At 34.8% G+C, this 20,044-nt stretch overlaps 1 protein-coding gene across 1 annotated transcript in view; it reads right to left on the bottom strand.

The window, feature by feature from the left end:
• Window positions 1-6,120: 6,120 nt before the first annotated feature.
• Window positions 6,121-20,044, bottom strand: part of DUSP19 (dual specificity phosphatase 19) — a 26,131-nt gene continuing 12,207 nt past the window's right edge. The window contains exons 3-4 of the mRNA XM_027865964.1: window positions 15,800-15,952; window positions 6,121-9,648 (exon numbers count right to left, since the gene is read on the bottom strand). Coding sequence (XP_027721765.1) covers window positions 9,466-9,648; window positions 15,800-15,952 — 336 coding nt within the window. The 3' untranslated portion in view covers window positions 6,121-9,465. The remainder of the gene's footprint in view (window positions 9,649-15,799; window positions 15,953-20,044) is intronic.

Here is a 20,044-nt window from a genome sequence, read left to right on the forward strand (position 1 = left end):
ACAGGGCATGGAATATAATATTCTGGAGGGCAAAGGAGATAGGATTACAACCAAGAATCACCTCCCCAACAAAACTGAGTATAATTCTTCAGGGGGATATAATTCCCCCTGAATTATACTCAGGGGAGTATAATTCATTCAGTGAAATAGAGGACTTTCAGGCATTCTTGATGAAAAGGCCAGAGCTGAATAGAAAATCTGACTTTCCAATACAAGACTCAAGTGGAACATGAAGAGGTAAACAGGAAAGAGAAATCATGAGAGACTTATTATGGTTGAACTGTTTACATCCCTGCATGGAAAGATGATATTTGTAACTCATGAGACCTTTGTCAGTATTAGGGTAGTTGGAGGGAAAAAATTATATGTGTATATAGATAGATAGATAGATAGACAGAGGGCACAGGGTGAGTTGAAGATGAAGGGGTCATATCTGGAGAATAAAATTAAGGGGTGAGAAAGGATTATACTAGGAGAAGGAGAAAGGGAGAGGTAGAATGGGGTAAATTATCTCACAAAAAAAATAGAAAAGAAAAGGCTCTTACAATGGAGGGGAAATGGGGGAAGATGAGAGGGAATGAGTGAATCTTATTCTCATAGGATTTGACTTAAGGAGGGAATAACATACACACTCAATTGGGTGTGGAAATCTGTCTTACCCTACAGGAAAATGGTGGGGGGGGGGAGGAGACAAGAGAGTAGGGGTATGATAGAGAGGAGGGCAGATTGGGAAAGGGGGTAATCAGAAGCAAGTACTTCTGAGGAGAGTCAGAGTCAAAAGAAAGAATAGAATAAATGGGGGGGTAGGATAGGATTAAGGGAAATAGAGTTAGTTTTTCATAGCATGTCTATTATAGAAGTGTTTTACATAACTACACATATATAACCTATATTGAGTTGCTTGCCTTATCAATGAGGGTTGGTGGGGATGGAGGAAGGGAGAAAATTTGGAACCCAAAGTTTTAAAAACACATGTTTAAAAAAAATGTTTTCATATGCAATTGGGAAATAAGAAATACAGGACATGGGGTACAGAAATCCATCCTGCCCTGCAGGAAAATTGAAGGGGAAAGGGATAAGAGAAGGGGGCAGGAGAGACAGAAGGGAAGGCAGACTAGGGGAAGGGGTATTCAGAATGCATGACATCTTGGGGTGGGGGCAGGGGCGAAATAGGTTGAAAATTTGGAACTCAAAATCTTGTGGAAGTAAATGTTGAAAACAAAAAAATAAAAACTATCATAAAAAAATTAAAAATAAACATTTTTTAATTTTGTGACCCCTTTATGCTTATGCAATGATGAACACAGAGGGTGCTAATAATCACTAAGCTCTTGGGCCATCTACAAACATTAATTTGTTGTTACTATTCTTAATATAAAATCATTGTCCAGTAACCAATGAGTTAATACTATTTGAGGAAGTGAATCACATCACTATGGGCAGTGTGACTGTAAGTAAAATAAAAAGACTAAGATGTTTTAGCTAAATGGAAGGATGCCTCACAGGTTCTTCTCAAAGAGTCAAATAAATAAATTGGTTTCAATTCTGAGGTAACACATCACACATATCAGATGGGCTAACAAGACAAATCAGAAAAATGATAAATGTTGGAGAAGATGTGGGAAAATTGGAACCCTAATACATTGTTGGTGGAGTTGTGAACTGATCCAACCATTCTGGAGAGCAATTAGGAGCTATGCCCAAAGGGCTATTAAAATGTGCATACCCTCTGACCCAGAAATACCACTTCTAGGTCTGTATCCCACAGAGATCATAAAAATGGGAAAAGGACCCACAGGTACAAAAATATTTATAGCAGCTCTTTTTGTGGTGACAAAGAATTAGAAATTGAGGGGATGCCCATCAACTGGGAGATGGCTAAATAAGTTGTGGTATATGAATGTAATGGAATACTATTGTGCTATAAGAAATGATGAGCAGGCAGACTTCTGGAACACCTGGAAAGACTTGTATGGACTGATGCTGAGTGAAGTGAGCAGAACCAGGAGAACATTACACAGTAACAGCCACACTGTGCAATGATAGACTCATCTCTTCTTAGCAATGCAAGGATCCAAGACAACTCCAAAAGACTCATGATGTAAAATGCTATGTACATCCAGAGAAAGAACTTAGGAGTCTGAATGTAGATGGAACTATTTGGTCTCCTTTTCTTCTGTTGTTTTGTTTTGTTTCTTTTTTCTTGTGGTTCCTCCCATTAGTTCTAATTCTTCTTTACATCATGACTAATGTGAAAATATGTTTAATATGAATAGATAAGTAAAACCTGTATCAGTTTGCACACCATCTTGGGGAGGGGGAGGAGGAAGAGGGAGAGAAAATTTTAAACTCAAAATCTTGTGGAAGTAAATGTTGAAAACTACTAAATTAATTATATTAAAAAAAAAGAAGTTGGTTTCATCATGCACCCAAAGGCAACAAAAAATGACATTTCATGGGACACTTGGTCATCTCACCTTGCAGTGATCATAGTGAACATAAGAAGAAAACAAACTAATATGAAAATCATGGGATTATAGAATGCTAGATTTAGAATTGGAAGGGACTTTAGAGAGGTCCATTTAGTCCAATGCCCTCATTTTGTAAATGAGGACAGTGAAGTCTGGTGAGATCGAGTGACATGGATAATAAGTGGCAAAGCCTTCTCAGATTTGAACCCAGGCCCTTGGACTACAAATCCAGGGTCATTTTCCCAATCTTGTACACTAACATCTGTTGCAGAGGATAAGGAAGTAGAAAATTTCTATGAAGGACTTAAGCTTTCCAAAGTAAGTAAATCTATATCTTGTTATTCAGTGACTTCATTAAGAGCATAAGCACAGTACCTGACACATAGTGGGCACTTAATAAATGCGTATTACTTAAGTGCAAAGGAAAAAAGGAAAATGTTTTAAGATCAAGAGATAAAAGAAGTCAAAGATTTGTTGACAACTTAAAATCTTCACATAAGATAATGGATGTTTTCTTCAAGTAGATGATCAGAAACTCCTAGAAATAGTCAGTAGCTAGCAACATTTTTTAAATTGACAATGACTATATCCTAACAGGCAGGAAACAATGGCTACAAGTATAGCAATCATTTAGTCTGTAAGTCTGTCTTTTTCCACTAGTGTTCTTCCAGTCAGTGTGGTTTATTCAGTTCCCACAATTAATCACTTGCTGTCCTGATGCTCTCAATTCTCTCAGTTTTTGGTTATAATCTTAACTCCTTTGCTCTCCAAAATATCACATTCCAAATCCTCCAATCCTTCAATGTAGAAGCTGCCGAACTTGTGCTATCCCAATTGTGGCTCCACAATATTTGAATTGTTTCTTTCTGGTTGCTTGCAACATTTTCTTCTTGACCCAGGAGCTCTGGAATTTGGCTATAATATTCCTGGGAGTTTTCATTTTGGGATCTCTTTCAGAAGGCAATTTGTAGATTCTTTCAACTTCTATTTTTCCCTCTGGATCCAAGATATTAGGGCAGTTTTCCATGATGATATATATTATCCCACTTCAAAAACACATACTAATGGCAATATTCTGAAGCTTCCTTACATGTACAGTGTGTCTTTCTTTGCCGTTTGGATCACCTGAACTTTTAATTCTTCTGAAATTGTGGGGTTCATGATATGAGAATATTGGTGTTACAGAGATGAATGGGATTTTGCATCATTGAACAGCTTAGGAGCACTGAAAGCATTATTAATTTCCCAAATGTGATCCAGCCCAGTTTCTTCTGGACCCAATTTAAACATGTGGATCACCTGTCCAAGAATATACATGTTGAAAGACTTACTCAGTAGCCTATCCCTCCAGGTGCATGTCAGAATCTGAACATTTTTCAATCACATTATTTTTCTATTGTGGATGATTAAAACAATCTCTTGAATAATCATGGATTTCCTCAAAGATGCTTGTTATATTTTAGGTTTAATGGAATTAGTAAGTTTCTATCTATGAATAAAACATTTATAGATTTTTATTATCAATGAAGAATCCATCTTCTATTTCAATTGTGCAGAATATCCTCCATGATACTGGCAACCACCTTGGTTGGTTGTAAACATGTGCTTCCTTGTTTGATTTGCTGCTAACATTTGGTGATTCATTGAAAAAAGTTACTACACAGTTGGATCTGTCATAGAATCTTATTATTTTAACATACATGAGATATACGCTATTTAAGAAGAGCTTTAAGGCAGCATTTTATTTTACTGAACGATGTAATTTTAAGATATCAACAAATAATAGACTGCACTTTTTACCTTTTCTATGCATGAATAGCATGAATGCAAAACAGTAGTCTGTTACAGAAAAATTTTTGAAATCCTATTTTCTTTGGATTTTTTTAATCAAAGATATACTCAATGCATGCATGAGCCATTTTCATAAAGATATCATGAAGGTGTGAAAATAGACCTTCTGCTTAAGGCCTATTCTAAGGCTTCATCATGTTTTGGAGATGACTCCTGGCTCTCGAAACTTACTCAGCAAAGGATAAATTCTGGCAGGTTTTACCAATCTGGAAAGTCTTTAGATATAAATGCAGTGATATAATGTGTAATGTGATATAAGGTGTAACATGTGTAAGTTGAGAGATACTTACCAAATAGCTGGTTGAGGGGTGATGTTCTTTTTGGCCATAGCTGCTTTTAAAGACACTTTATTAAAATAAAGAGGGGCTGTTTAATCCATGACAGTGGAGGGGAATGACTATCTCTGACAAATTTCTATTCCTTGAAGTACAGGTAACATGATATAGTGGAAAGGGTGCTAGATTTGGAATCAGAGGATATTGATTTGAATCACAGCCCTGGCATTTACTACTACTGTGACCTTGGGCAAATCGCTTAGCCTCTCTGAGCCTGTTTCTTCATCTGTAAAATGAAGAGACTGGACCTTAGAAGCCATATGACTCTATGATCTTATATCAGTATGTAAACAGGCATATGGGTTGATAATGTCTTCTCAGTTGTCATTTTTGGGGGTTAAAATAGCATTTGTGATATTTTCTTTTTGAATTTTTTCCTTTTTTTTTTTTTTTGCTATCTTAGAAATTGTTCCCTGAGTCCCTTTGAAATTGTATTTCCCCCCAGCACATATTTATTTATTGTTTGACTAAGTACAGCTCTTCTTCTCAGGTTCATCTTCTTAAGTGCCAGTTGCTATTTCTTTGTATACTGAAGTGGTAGAAACTAAATATAATGGCTTCACTATTGCCACGAATGAGAATTAGATTACAAGAGGAATATTGTCCAGTCTCCCCATTTGCATTCCATCTTCCAGTTTCATAAACAAATTTCCTCAGAATAATCTGGGCTGGGTTATTTTCCTGCCAAACTTTTTACTGGTTCATTTTTCCCCAATTGCTTTTACTGTTTCATGAGGTGAAATATTGCTTATAATTTTTCTCCTTCATAATGTTTCGCAAATGAACTTGTACTCTAAACTAGTGTTGCCTTTGACTATTCTGTCACTCTGGCAAAGAGATTGAGTGCCTTTGTTGGGTTAGTTTCATGGCTCTTTTGACCTCTTGCTTGGATACCTTTTTTTTTTTAATTTATCCTTTGCATTGGTTGAACTTTTCTAAGAAATGGTAATAATGTCTTTACCTTTGTTCATTTTCCATTTTTTGGAGCCAAAGTCTTATTTAAACAGAGTGGATTTTTCATGAAGAAGTTATGGAAGGATATGGATAAGAAGTACACAAGATAAGAAGGAGAGTATCCATTTTAGGAGTTAAATTCATACAAAAGGGTATTCTCTTTGGATCCCTTAACATGGTGTTCCTTAGGGGTTACTGTATTTGAAAGTTATAGTATAACTCTAACATTGAGTTCTGTACTGTTGTTTAAGTAGTAAGAAAAATTATGTTCCCCCATTGCTCGTCACTAATACAAACACAAACTTTCTTGGAATGACTTAAGTCACAAAGACTATCTAAAGCCTCAAAGGTAATTGATAATTAAAATCACTCAGTTGTGTGATCAATAGATTTTCTTACCTACTTTGAGTACAAGAAGCATTTTAATTAGTTTAAAACAAAAACTCACAAAGAAATTAAAAGCTTAACACAGGAAAAAACATAAAATTTATTATTTTAAAATCAAGCATTTTCGCACTTAAAGTACTTTGGTACAGGATAAATTACAAATATGCATACAAAATAAATGACTTTGACTTTTTAAATCACACGAGGCAAACTTTAACCATTCAAAAAAAACAAAGCAAACACTTTAAGTGAGGTTTCTTACTGTAACTGCACCTACATGAATGGTAACATAAGAGTACAATAAAAACCTTAGAAACAGTTACATTTATAAACAAGAATTCTAAAACCTTCCATCTAAACTGATTTAAGACTACAAAGAATGGCTAAATTGTAGCTAAAATAGCTGTTAAACCCTTCCAAAAGTTTGTTTTTTGTTTTGCTTTGTTTTATTTTCCTGCCAGTAATGACTAACATTATACATTTATGTTCAGTCATGTACCTGTATGTCTATTTATAACACATTAGTCTTGGTAACTTGTTCTAAGTATATCTTCTGGATGGTACATCGTTGAGAAATTCATTGTGTCACACTCAAAAATCTTCCTTTCAATATTAGGAACATTTTGAGTTCCTCACACATTTGAAATGCCTGACTCACTGATATTTGTCTTGCCAAGTTTTAGATTTTTTTTTCCATTGAAATGATTCAGTCAAAAAGAAAGTAGGTTGCCCAGTTCCTGAAGAATACTTTCCAAATGCTATACTTATGCATCTTAATGGGAAAAGAAAGAAAAAAAGAATATGTCAATAAAGATTTAAACCATTATATTTTTCTTCCTCTCAGTGTTGTTGTCATAGTGTTCTCATCATCATGGTCAACATTTTGCCTCAAATCTAGTGATATATGGGGAAAGGGAATGAGATTTTCAAGTTCATATAAACTCCAGAAATTATTCATATCATTGGATAAATTTTAAGTATTATGTAAATAAAATAGTTACCTAAGTAAAACAAAAAGTAACTTGAAAATTAAAAAGGGGAATTTTATTATCCAAACCAATATATAGCCTGCCTCTTCCAATAAGTGAAGAACCCCATATTTTATTTCTTTTCTACTTATAATTTTGAGCAAATATAAATTTCATTTTTTCTCTTAATTTAGATATAAATAATTAAGCGTGACAGGAAAAAAAAATTTTGAAGTTGTATTTTCAGGGACTCAGCCAAAATCACAACTGCACAGATGGGCCTATATATGAGACTTTTTTTCTCTACCAAAACAGTGACTGGTATCTACATATATTTTTGATTCATAATGTTAGATAGTGGGATCATAATAAAGTTTCTTCTCAAAATAGCTTTATGCCACCAAGATAAGGCATACAGATTAATTTCTCTGCATGAAATCATCCACAAACATACATCTGACCTATCACTGTCTCACCAACAAATAGTTTTTTAAAAGATTTAATCTCTTAGGTTCCATTCTTAGAGGCATCAAACCACAGTTTGTAAGTAAAATAAGGCTAGAGGTCAAAGCAAGATCTTTACTAGAAAGAAGGTGTGGTAAGTTCATGTTACGTGTCACAAAACCAGAGTGACACAGACCAGAACTCCAGATATAAATGCCATGCCAAATTATATGTTCTGTGATATATAATGTACATTATGTCCCAATTCTTAATAAACTAAAACTTAATAGCACCGTGAAAAAAAGAAAATACATTCACATCAATGCAGTCATTAGCAGAAAGAAGGGTCATCTAGAAAATCTGCAAATTCTTGGCAAAAAAAGACTAAAAAGAATACCATAGAGAGACTTCCTGACATTCAACAGGACATTTGCATTGGTCATTTTCAAATTGTTCACTTTGCTCGGTTAGTTTTATACTGCTTCTCAGGATTGGTATGCGGTGAGAGGGTTTAGCTCTGGAGAGTTTTCCAGCAATTATTTCTCTCAAAGCACATAACCTGTTATTTATCATTTTTCAACCCTTTGCCCATGAAAGCAGCATAGAAGATATACCTTCTCAACTGCACAGATGTGTTCAATATATACTTTCCAACTTATTTGCATGAAATACTCTTGTTCAAATGTTACGTTTATAAGAGAATCAAAAAAAATTCCCCTGTAGCTTATATTAATTTCCTCAATTATTAAATACTAACGAAAAACTTTTAATATAAATTTCACAAACAGGATTAGGGATGTATATTTTATGTCATTAGCAATAATATATTAATAGAAATAATGCTTTTGTTTTAAAAAAAAAGTTTCAAAGAGGTAGAAAAGAAAATCTCCAGATGGTTTTGTAATATTGAGAAGTCATTCTTTCCCAAATAGAGAAACAAAAGCAAAGGCAATGAAATAATTTATTCAAGGCCTATAGTCAGAGGTGAGGTTGAAAATGTGTCCAGGCTCCATGAGAACCAGGTCCAAATTATTTATTAATTTTAATTTTTTTTCTTTTCTTAAAGAATTGTATGCAACAGAAGTGAACATCAAGTGAAATTGATTATAGCCATTTTTGTTTTATTGTCTATGTGAGCTTTAAGTTTACTCATGACAAATAGGCTTTTCAGTATAAAGAATATTTTTCAGAAATCTAAGACTTCCAAAAACTTCATAAAACAGGACCCAATAAAAGTATAAAAGGAACCCAGAAAGAGAAGAGATGCCTGACAGTAAAATATATAAATCAGAATATATTGTAACATATTACTGTGTGTAAAGGGTAGGGATGAGGAGCAAATGGAGTTGGGGGCAAAAGCTACCAAATGGGTAAAGGACAAAACAACAACAACAACAACAACAACAACAAAAACCCTAAGCAATTAAAAGACAATGAATTCTGATAAAAGGATATTCGAGTGCTCTGTATGTTACAATTGTATACCTTCTGAACAGAGCTATTTAATTTTACTGGAAAAGAAATGCAGACAAAGAAATCTTTCTAAAGTAATAACTATTTTTCTAATACATGTACAAATCAAGCAGTGTTTCAGCATCTTTCTTCATCAGAACAGTTACTGGAATAGAAAAAACACCAAAAGCATTCAACAATTGATTCATCCTTTTTTCAATGTTCAAAAACAGACTTCAAGGCCACTTTTACCATTTCCCCCCAAAGAAGTTAACATAATCAGTAATACCAATGTTATCTGGTCTATGCAATTCAAAAAGAAGCATTCCATCACACATTTTAAATGCTGAAGAATAAGCAATATTATTTTAAAAAATTCATTTAGGTTGAAGCTCAAGATAATTAGGTCACCTCAGTTTCCACTTTGAGGGTAGCAAAAGGAAAGTATTTGGCTTCTGCCACTCTATCCTAAAAACTTGGTTTTAAAAGGCCAATTGAGAAGTTATAGTTTCACATCATCTGTTAAAATGCCATCTCACAAACTGTTGGCTTCATCTATTTCCCGAATTTTATTATGCCCAATTACTTATTCCCATATTTTTTTCATTGTTGATATGCTTGAAGTTGTTCCATGAAGCCAGAATTTGGGCATATAGCAGGTCTTGCATTTTTCACCAAAGAAAAGGCACTGGTAAATGTGATTTCTTCAGTACTCATCAGGAAGCCAATTATAATTGCTGCGGCCCTGGAGACGCCTGCATTACAATGAACAAGAACCACTCCATCCTTTCAAGAAAAAAAAAATCCACATTCATTTGAGAAACATTATCAAGCTCACTGCACATACCATTTAGAATTATTGGATTATTACAATATAATCCACCGTAAGCAAAGTTTAGGAAATATTCTCCTCTAGAAGGATATATAAGTGTTCACCAAATCAGTTTCCAAGCCTAAAATTGCAATTGTATCCTTTTTTTTTTGTACCTTAGTGATACCAGTAAAGCTGGTAATAGTATCATGTTTATAATTAGCTAAAAGAATATATCAGAAACATAAGTACATTTTTAAATAAGACAACAAAGTCCACTAAACAAAAAGATGAACTCTGAAGCAAACTAGGTACAGTAAGTATTCCTGAGGGGAGAAAACTACTTAGAGAAAAGTAATAGTTTTGATCTAGCAGCTAAGGAACAGATGCTTTCCCACCAGATTGCATTCACTTTCAGCTACATTCTTGACTACTGTACATTGTACTCTGAGCACTATTAAGTAACTTTAAAATTGCCACCAAGAAGCAAACAAACCCTCAGTAATTTAAAGTAGAAAAACTGTACAGCTCAATTTTTTTAGTTTTTTATTCAAACTATTCTTCAAAAGTGTATCTAATCAACCATTTTTATTAAAGCTGGCAGACAACACAGTACAAAGATCTACACAAAGAAGGATTTAAACCAAAGGCACAAAAGAAAAGGTTTTACTATGTCTCATAAGTCTATTGACAGACTCCAAAGGGAGAATGGAAAGAAAGGAGAAAAGAAAAAGTAGATTTTTTTTGTTTAAAGTCTAGATTGGAAGGAGTTAAAGACAATAAGATTAGACCTCAGGAGAAAAGAGGGGGGAAAAACAGAAAAGCAATAGAAATAGGAGAGGATAAGCCCTGTCTTTATTATGGTTAGTCAGAAACACTAAGCTGAAGATGTGAGGTAAAAAGTCTAAAAGTCAAAATAAAGCTGAGTGTTCCAGACATATGATTAATCTAGGGCTCCTTTGCTCCTCCTGCATTATTCTGTTTCATTTTGACTGTATGGTTCTTCCTAAAGACTATGAAGTGAGGGGTCAACCATTCTACCAAATCAAAATATTTTTAAATGCTAATATGTAAAAAACAATTCTATTTAACACCAAAAAAATCTGTTTCTGCCTTTATTTTCCTTACAATTGCTAGTACTGATAAAATGGTGAGTTTTAACAAAGAGAATTAAAAGATGTGCATTATATTATTTTGGAACAATACCTTTTAACATTAGTGAAATACTGAATAGTTGCATTTTTAAATTTAGCATGTCCCCCCTGCCTTTTTCTTCTTTTTTCTAATCTATTAATTTTATCTTCTATTTGGTATATGTTCAAACTCAATGTTGTCACAATCCTCTTTATAAACTAAGAAATATTTATAAAATCAGGAAAGTACCTGAAAGTACCAAAGCTAATGAACTCGGTGATATACTTACCTTAAGAGCTTGCAACAATATGAAATGGAAACTGTAATTGGATACTGAAATGAGGTCAATAAGTGAAAAACGTTTCAGGTAACTTGCAAAGGATACTTTACAAGTGAAAAGAGATGCAGTATAAAACAAATGCTCATGGGGGCTTATGCTATCAATAATGAAAGTGATAGATCTGATGGAACAGCCTTGAGACAGGTTGGCCAGCCTTGTGCTTTTTAAAAGTTAATGATTTAAATGAAATGTGGTACTCTGTAGTGACAAAATAGACAATATTCCTGTCACTACATTTTCAGATATGAAATTAACATCACCTGTTGGGATAGTCTATTTAGGATGACAATAATGAGAACTTTTAACTATCAACAAATTATGAGCAGTATAGTATGGAGTAATGTGTAATTATTTCTTTTGAACCCAAATAGGAAAAAATAGAAATAAACTTGCAACTAAAGAATTTTCAAATACTTTCTGCCCCAACCTAGGTTTTCAATGGTGTAGAGAATTATGGGGAAGGAAACTACCCTGATCAATGCAGATTAGCAACTGTTCCACAACTTCTTATTAGGCAGAGAGATTAAGTACTTGCCCAAGGCCACAAAAACAAATTTAAATGTGTCCTGTGTAGTATTTGAACCCAGATCTTTAGGACTCTAAGGCCAACACTCTACCCAAAAGGCATGCTGTCTCTACTTTTAACAGTTTACTTTTCTACAAACGTCTGAATTTACTCGCATCTTACTTTTTCATCCTTCCTTATAGAATTTCCCATTCTTGGAAGCATTTCCAACGAGAAATATTGGCTCTGTATTTAAACTACAGAATAATAATAATCATTTATATAGTATTTTTCTTCCGATAAGCTCAAAGTACAATATGAGTTACTAAGAGAAAACCTTTCACTCTATAATCCAGGTATCACACAGTGAACATATGGTGTTATTATCTTCATTCTCCAATGTATTCTCTTTTCAAAGGTCATAATGAATCCAGAATTCAATTAGATGATAAGTTCCTTGAGTGTAGGGACAGATTGTATATTACATTATTTTAATTCCCTAAAAACATTTAGTACAGGATTGTACTTTAGTGTTTCATTAAATACTTACTCATTTTCCTCAAAGCTCAACTTAAATATTATCCCCTACATGAAGTTTTTCCTTGGTTTCCCTAGATGTTAGTACCTCCCTCCATAACTACCTTGTGTTTATTTTGTATATACTCATCTATGTTCATGTTGTCTTCCCCTATAGAAGGTAAAGTTCTCAAGGACAGAGATTGCTTCATTTCCATCTTTTGTCCCAAGCACCTAGCACAGAGTAGTTTTTTAATAAATGTTTTTTGATGATTTATGGACTAGAATTCTTAATTTTACATTGGAGACTTATAAAATTGAACATAATATTCTTCCATGCTGCTTTTTGTTTTGAGGTACTGAAAATTAATGTGCTGATGGCATGTTTTTCAACTATAGTCAGCTCTTGATTATGTATATTTGATGGAGGCAAGCATTAGTAGAGGCAATCCAAAATGGTAGTAGAACTCACTTTTTGCCATATCAACATCTGAGTCAGAGAGGTCTAAATATTAAATGCCCAGGGAGAGATAGGAATCTGAGACAATCTGAGGGATTTTGAAAAGTAGGTTAATAAATTCAACACACTTTCTATAATACCCTACGATGCTTCTCTAAACTATACTTTTAAAATTCCTTATCTTTTGTCCTGAGTCAATAATAAATAGGTAGAAAGGGCAAATGCAAACAACAATCAAGGATGACTTCAGAAAAACCTGGAAGACTTACATGAATTGATGCAAAGTGAAATGAACAGAACCAGGAGAACAGCTGTACAGAGTAACAGCACTACTGTATAATGAAGAACTGTGAATGACTTAGCTAATCTCAGCAATACAATGATCCACAACCCCGAAGAACTCATAATGAAGCATACTATCCTCCTCCAGAGAAAGAACTAATACTGTCTGAATACAGACTGAAGCATGCTATTTTTCACTTTCCTTCTTTCATTTTTTTTAGTCTTCTTGTACAAAATTATTAATATGGAAATGTTTTACATGATTACACAAGTATAAACTACATTGAATTGCTTACTGTCTCAGGTAGGAGGGAGGGGAAGAAAAGAGGAAGGAAAGGATAGAATTTGGAACTCAAAACTTTTTTTTAAATATTAAAAACATTGTTTTAACAGGTAATGAGGTGGGGAATAAAATATTATTTTTTAAAAACCACCAAATAAGTGTCTGGAGGCTGGATGACTATCACTTCTGTGTTTTATTTTCATCTTTTATTCTTCAAGTCTTCATGTTTAAGTTGGATAAATACCCTATTAGGCTGGGCAAGTATAAAGGTAGAAAAAGCAAACTCACAGAACTTTGTAAGACTTCAGCAAAGAAACAAGTTTGGGAGAGATGGAGAAAAGTTCAAGGAGATAATAGTCATTAAGAACTATCATACTGTAAGATTGGAAAGGTAGATTTAAAGGAAGGTAATCAGAAAGTGGAAATCAAGAATTAACCGTTTGCTCTACAACTAAGTAGGTATTGACTTTGGCTAAGTAATTTCCTCTCTCTGTTCCTCAGTTTTCTCATCTGTATAATGAGCAAAGTAAATTGGACAACCTTTGAAGTCTGTTCTAGCTATTAGATTTTATGACTCTACGACAATATTCTATAAGTAAAAACTTGAACAGAGGATAAGATCTATATCAGGGAATAATAATCATCAAATTCATAATTCTAGTGTTAATATCAAACTTTTGTTTAAATAAAAATCAGCTGGACAGATTAGGAAATGTCTACATTGCAGCACCAAACCAAAATATGTATTTCCTAGAACTAATGATCTCAAATAGAAACGGAACTAGTTGCTTAAAAAGAAGAAATTTAACTTTAATAAACTAGATAAGCCACCATAATTCACAATTTAATGTCTCCTGCCCTATTCTAGACTTTACTGTGGTCAACTTTTAGCTTTGATATCCATATTTTTATAATATTGATAAGAATGTATTTCTTCATTTCCCCCCTTAATATCTGTGTCAGAGTGCCAAATTATAAAGCACTTAAGCTTTTTTTTTTTTTAGTATTTCTATCACTATGCCAGAGGTGGAGAACCTGCAGCCTTGAGGCCACATGTGGCCTTCTAGGTCCTTGAGTGCGGCCTTTTGACTGAGTCCAAGTTTTACAGAACAAATCCTTTTATTAAGGGGATTTGTTCTGTGAAGTTTGGATTCAGTCACAGGGCTGCACTTGAAGACCTAAAGGGCCACATGTGGCCTCGAAGTCGCAGGTTCCCCACTGCTATGGGGTCTATCCCTTGCCTTAATGTTACAATCCTAAAGTTGTAACAAAATGTTTGAAGGGCACAGTTCTACTGCCTTCAGCTCTGAACTAAGTTTTCTTCATTGATTCTTTCCAACCAATTACCATTGAGTAAAGGAGATATGGAAAACCATATTTAAAAGATTTTCTAGATATTTAAATTCCCAGTGCTTAGCACAGTGCCTGGCACATAGCAGCACTTAATAAATGTTTATTGATTGATTAATTGATATCCAAGGAAACCTAGTGCAAAGACTGGTGGATAAGATATTATATAATGAATTCTAAATCCTAATTCTACCATACTCCAGGAAAGTCACTTTGGTTCTCCATAAAATGACTCTGTTTCACCAATCACAAACTATACCTACCACTATGCCCTTTACTTATCTAATATAGATTTTGTGAGGAAAGTATGCTCACAAAAATGATGCAGTAATTGTCATTATAGACAATAACCCACCTAGTTCCCTGACTATCAGAATCTTAACTTGGATCCAATACAGTATTAATACCTAGTTAGTGAGCGAAAGATTGACGCAGTTATATTAATATTGTCAGTGGTTTTCTTAGTGTCAAAAGGAAGTTTCAGTTTACATGGTCTTCAGTACAAATCCCAGTAAATCCTACATTATAGCAGACTAGTTTATAAACGTAGTACACTCAACATTTAGTTCCCAGAGTGTCCTGAAATGTTACATTAAAAAGCAACAATTCTCTTTTCTTTCCTGTAGTGGTGAAATAGTCATACTGTCATACTGATAAATGCACTATCAGGCCTAAAGCAGACTCTAACACAGTTAGCTTGTTTCTGTTATTCAGTAGTTCAGTTGTCATAAGCCTTCAAAGAGAAGTTATCTACATATTTCTATTGAAAAATTTGACATACGGAGACTTTTACCTCCTGGAGTTTCTCAGAAGAGTATCATTAGCCCCTGGTGTACAGGAAGTGGAGGAGAATCAAATTAAATCTAAAAAATAAATATTCTATTGTGGAGAAAAATGCAATGGGAAGCATAAGAAAGAGAATCATTAGGAATATGGATGAATTAAATATTTTGAGAGAAATCTTGTAAGTGATTTATTTAAGATAGGTGCTATTACATTTCTGACTTTTCTTTGATAAACTATACACCAAATTAATAATAATAATAACTAACATTTATATAGTGCTTTAAAATCTGCAAATACTTTACAAATACTGTCTTATTTTATCCTCACAGAAACCCTGGTCAGTTGGTGCTACTATTGTCCCTATTTTACAAAGTAAGACAGCTGGTAAACACCTGAGGCTGTATTTAAACTCAAATCTTCCTGACTCTAGGTCCAACACTCTATGCACTGCACCAACTAGCTGTCCTTACCTTCAATTTGGCTTCTTCAATGAATTCAAAGCATTCTGGAAAATAAGATACGATATTGGTTTCAGGTAGATCCAAGATAGAAATGTTCTTATATGTAAAGTCATTGAGGAAAGCATTTTCAACTCCACAGGCAACATTGAGAATATGAGTAACCTAAAGGGAAACACAAAGAGAAATTTTAGAACTTGTAGAGTTTAGTAACACAGGATGAGAATATGTGAATGAATTTCTGAATTTCTACAATGAGATATTAGTCCCATTAAAAAATAAGTATGTCTTAAATAATCCTTAAATGGGCAAAACAAAATGTGTCCAAAAATTCAACTATAACAAAAAACAACTAGAAAATAAATTATATAGCTCCATTAATAAATATGAAAAACATAAAGGGGTACATATTCTATTTACCCAAAGGAATAATATTTGGGGGAAATGTGGAATAAGGGAAACTTTGTCTTTACCCTACCCATACTTTCTTCTTATAGCCATACTTAACCATACACTCATAAAGGAATGGACTCTTCCTAAGCTTTCAATTATTGCCCATTTATCAGATATTTAGTACTTTAAATCTACCCTGGTCTCCCAGGAGTATTTTTAAAGAGGATCGAAGAGCCTGCCTAAGAAAAAGCCAATACATTGTTTTATTAATGATAGACTACCAGTGAAGAGGGAAAGAGATCACCTTGGAACCTTGGAAATGATAAACACCAATAAGAGACAATCTACTCCACCTATTCAGAAAGGCCAGACTTCTTCCCATCATTTTCCCTAGCACAAAACCTTTTGAGGTCTCAAAGATTAACTGGACCAGGAAATCACAATCTCAGGAAAATAAGGGTTGAGAGAAATAATCATTTAACAGTTGTTAACCACAGTACTGTCATTTGGTAATAATCCTCTATGTTATCAATCTAGTGTCTATGACAAACATTTTTATTTAGATAGTAGATCATTATGCTATAAACTCTCTCAAACACAAGTTTCCCTGTAAACAATCATGAATTGTGGATATAATGATTTGTACATGAATTTACAAATTTCAATCACCTCTGGGTTTTGCTCCTACTCAAAGATTATTTATGGGGATAAATCCTTCTAGAACCCGTGCATTTATTTCTCTCAAAATTCACTGACTGGCTCTCTTCTAGAGCTGTTTACCATTTGATTCTTAGGGGAGTTGGGCAAAGCAAATACTACAAAGTCAGTATATTCTAGTAGTCAGGCCTTACTGAAGAATATACCTTTACCACTTATCAGTTTAGTTCCTTTCTTGGTTTGGTTCCTTTGGAAAAAAGGATAAGGGGAAAAGTTGTCATTGACTTTATGTCTTCTTCAAATATGCCTATTGAAAGTATTTTTAAGAAAGAGCTGGCACCTAGACGTTTATAACTCTCCTAACCACCTTGTAGAAGGTGGGAAGAAAGAGAAAATGCCAAAATCCTTCTTTCTAATCTTCTCCTTAGGAAAGATTATACAAATAAGATCAAAGTGGGAAAAAGTAGAGAAGAGGGAGCAAAAATATTTGGGGATAAAGGTTGTAAGCCCCTCCCTTTTCCCCTAGTGCCTCTGCTTGTCCATATCCTATCCATCTTTTAAAATTCAACTCAAGTTCCATTGTTTATGAGGCTTTCTCTGAATATTCTACACCACAGTGATTTTGCTTTCTCTTTTCTCCCACTGAATTTCAAGTCAGTCACACAGTTTAACCTTTAAATGTATGCAGTCTTAAATTGTTCTCCTACTGTTCTACGTGTATTAGGCATGTAGCCCCTAAAAGACTTAAGGTATCTAAGGACCTATCCTTAATAAATGGTGTCAGGCACATAATGCACACCTGATAAATCATGGAATCACAGATTTAGAAGTAGAAGTGACTTAGAAATTTTCCGGTCCATCATATCATTTTACATATAAAGAAACATGCCAAGAGGAGTGACATGACTTTCCCAAGGTCACACAAGTTTTAGAACCAGAATTTTAATACTGATCCTCTGACCTCAAACTTACTCATACTTGATTAATTAATGAAGGAAACATTAAAGAGATATATCCAACTCCCCAAAATATAAATTCAAGGAAATGGTCTGGCATATAGAAATTCCTGAAAATGATTTTCCAAAGGGCAAAAATTGTACTAGAATGGCACCGTTTTATATCTGAAATACCAGGTTTAGGGGCAGCTAGGTGGCGTAGTGCATAAAGCACTGACCCTGGAGTCAGGAAGACTTGAGTTCAAATCCAGCCTCAGACACATAACACTCACTAACTGTGTGACTCTGGGCAAGTCACTTAACCCCAATTGCCACACCAAAAAAAAAAAAGAAAGACAGAAAGAAATACCAGGTTTGAATCTTTCCTCTTCCACTTACTAGATGTGTGACCTTGAGCTAATCATTCAACTTATTTATCTCAGTTTCCTCATCTGGAAAATGAGGACACCACCAATAGCCCTGTTTACCTTACACAGTTAATATGAAGATCAAATAGGATAATGTATTGGAAAACCTTTTGAAAACCTGTTCAACATTATACAAATATTAGTTGTTATTTTATGTACAGAGGTACTGGCTTTGAAATGTGACACGTAGAAAAATCACCCTAGTCCATTTCCCATGTTATCCTTCAATTTCTCTGGAAGCTTCCTATCCAGTTCTTCAGACCCTAGCCAGACTTCCTTTGGCTCACTGATGAAACTGGACAAAGAAGTTAACAACATATTTTTTTTTAAAGAGTTACTCAGGGGGCGAAGCCAAGATGGCGGGGGGAAAGCAGTGACTTGCTAGTGATCTCCCCCAAACCCCTCCAAATACCTATAAAAAATGGCTCTAAACAAATTCTAAAGCAGCAGAACCCACAAAAAAACAAAGTGAAACACATTTCCAGCCCAAGACAACCTGGATGGCTGATCGGAAAGGTATATCGCGCTGGGCTAGGAGAGGAGCGCAGTTTGGCGTGGATGCGCAGGCCACAGCAACCCTGGATCAAGCCTTAGAGGACTGAATCACGGGCAGCTGTGGCAGTTTCCAGACTTCTCAACCCACAAATGCCAAAGACAACTTAGAAGGTCAGTGGGAAAAGTCTGTGACTTCAGTGAGAGAAGAAGCTAGGTCTCAGCCACAAGTCCCTAGTGCAGGCCACGGCTGCCTCCTGAGCTTCTGGCCCACAGACTGAGGGGGAATCAAGTGTCTGATCAGAGGGGGATTGCAGCGATCTCTTTGCCAGGGCCGAGGCAGGAATCTCTTGCTTTACCCGTGCTTGGATCTGGGTCACAGTTCTGAGGGGCGGTCCTGGGGAGAGGAGGAACACTGGTGCGGGAGAGCTTGTTGTGGCTGTGGAGAGGAAACACCTCACCTCTTATCATAGCACCTTGGGAGAACTGACACTTTTCAGGTCCCTAGAAGTATCTCTGAAAACAGCTGTACAAACCCCCGAAGCTTGGGACAGTACATTCTCCACATTGGAAACAGACTCTTACCTTAACAAAGAGTTTAAAACTCAAGTAATTGGTTGGGATCATGAGTAAGCAGCGCAAAAGAGTCAGACTATATTATCTTACTTTGGTGACAAAGAAGATCAAAACACACAACCAGAAGAAGAAAACAAAGTCAAAGCTCCTACATCCAAAACCTCCAAGAAAAAAATGAATCAGTCCCAGGCCTTGGAAGAGCTCAAAAGGGATTTTGAGAAGCAAGTAAGTGAAGTAGAGGAAAAACTGGGAAGAAAAATGAGAGTGATGCAAGAAAATCATGAAAAGCAAGTTAACAGCTTGCTAAAGGAGATCCAAAAAAATACTGAAGAAAATAACACCTTAAAAAATAGCCTAACCCAAATGGCAAAAGAGGTCCAAAAAGCCAATGAGGAGAAGAATGCCCTAAAATGCAAAATTGGACAAATGGAAAAGGAAGTCCAAAAGCTTACTGAAGAAAATACTTCCTTAAAAATTAGAATAGAGCAATTGAAAGCTAGTGACTTTATGAGAAATCAAGACACTGTAAAACAAATCCAAAAGAATGAAAAATTAGAAAACAATGTGAAATATCTCATTGGAAAAACAACTGACCTGGAAAATAGATCCAGGAGAGAGAATTTAAAAATTATTGGACTATCTGAAAGCCATGATCAAAAAAAGAGCCTAGACATCATCTTTCAAGAAATGATCAAGGAAAACTGCCCTGATATTTTAGAACCAGAGGGCAAAATAGAAATTGGAAGAATCCACCTATCTCCTCCTGAAAGAGATCC

Source organism: Vombatus ursinus, unplaced genomic scaffold (assembly GCF_900497805.2).
Source record: "Vombatus ursinus unplaced genomic scaffold, bare-nosed wombat genome assembly UNPS02014779.1, whole genome shotgun sequence".
NCBI lineage: Eukaryota > Metazoa > Chordata > Mammalia > Diprotodontia > Vombatidae > Vombatus > Vombatus ursinus.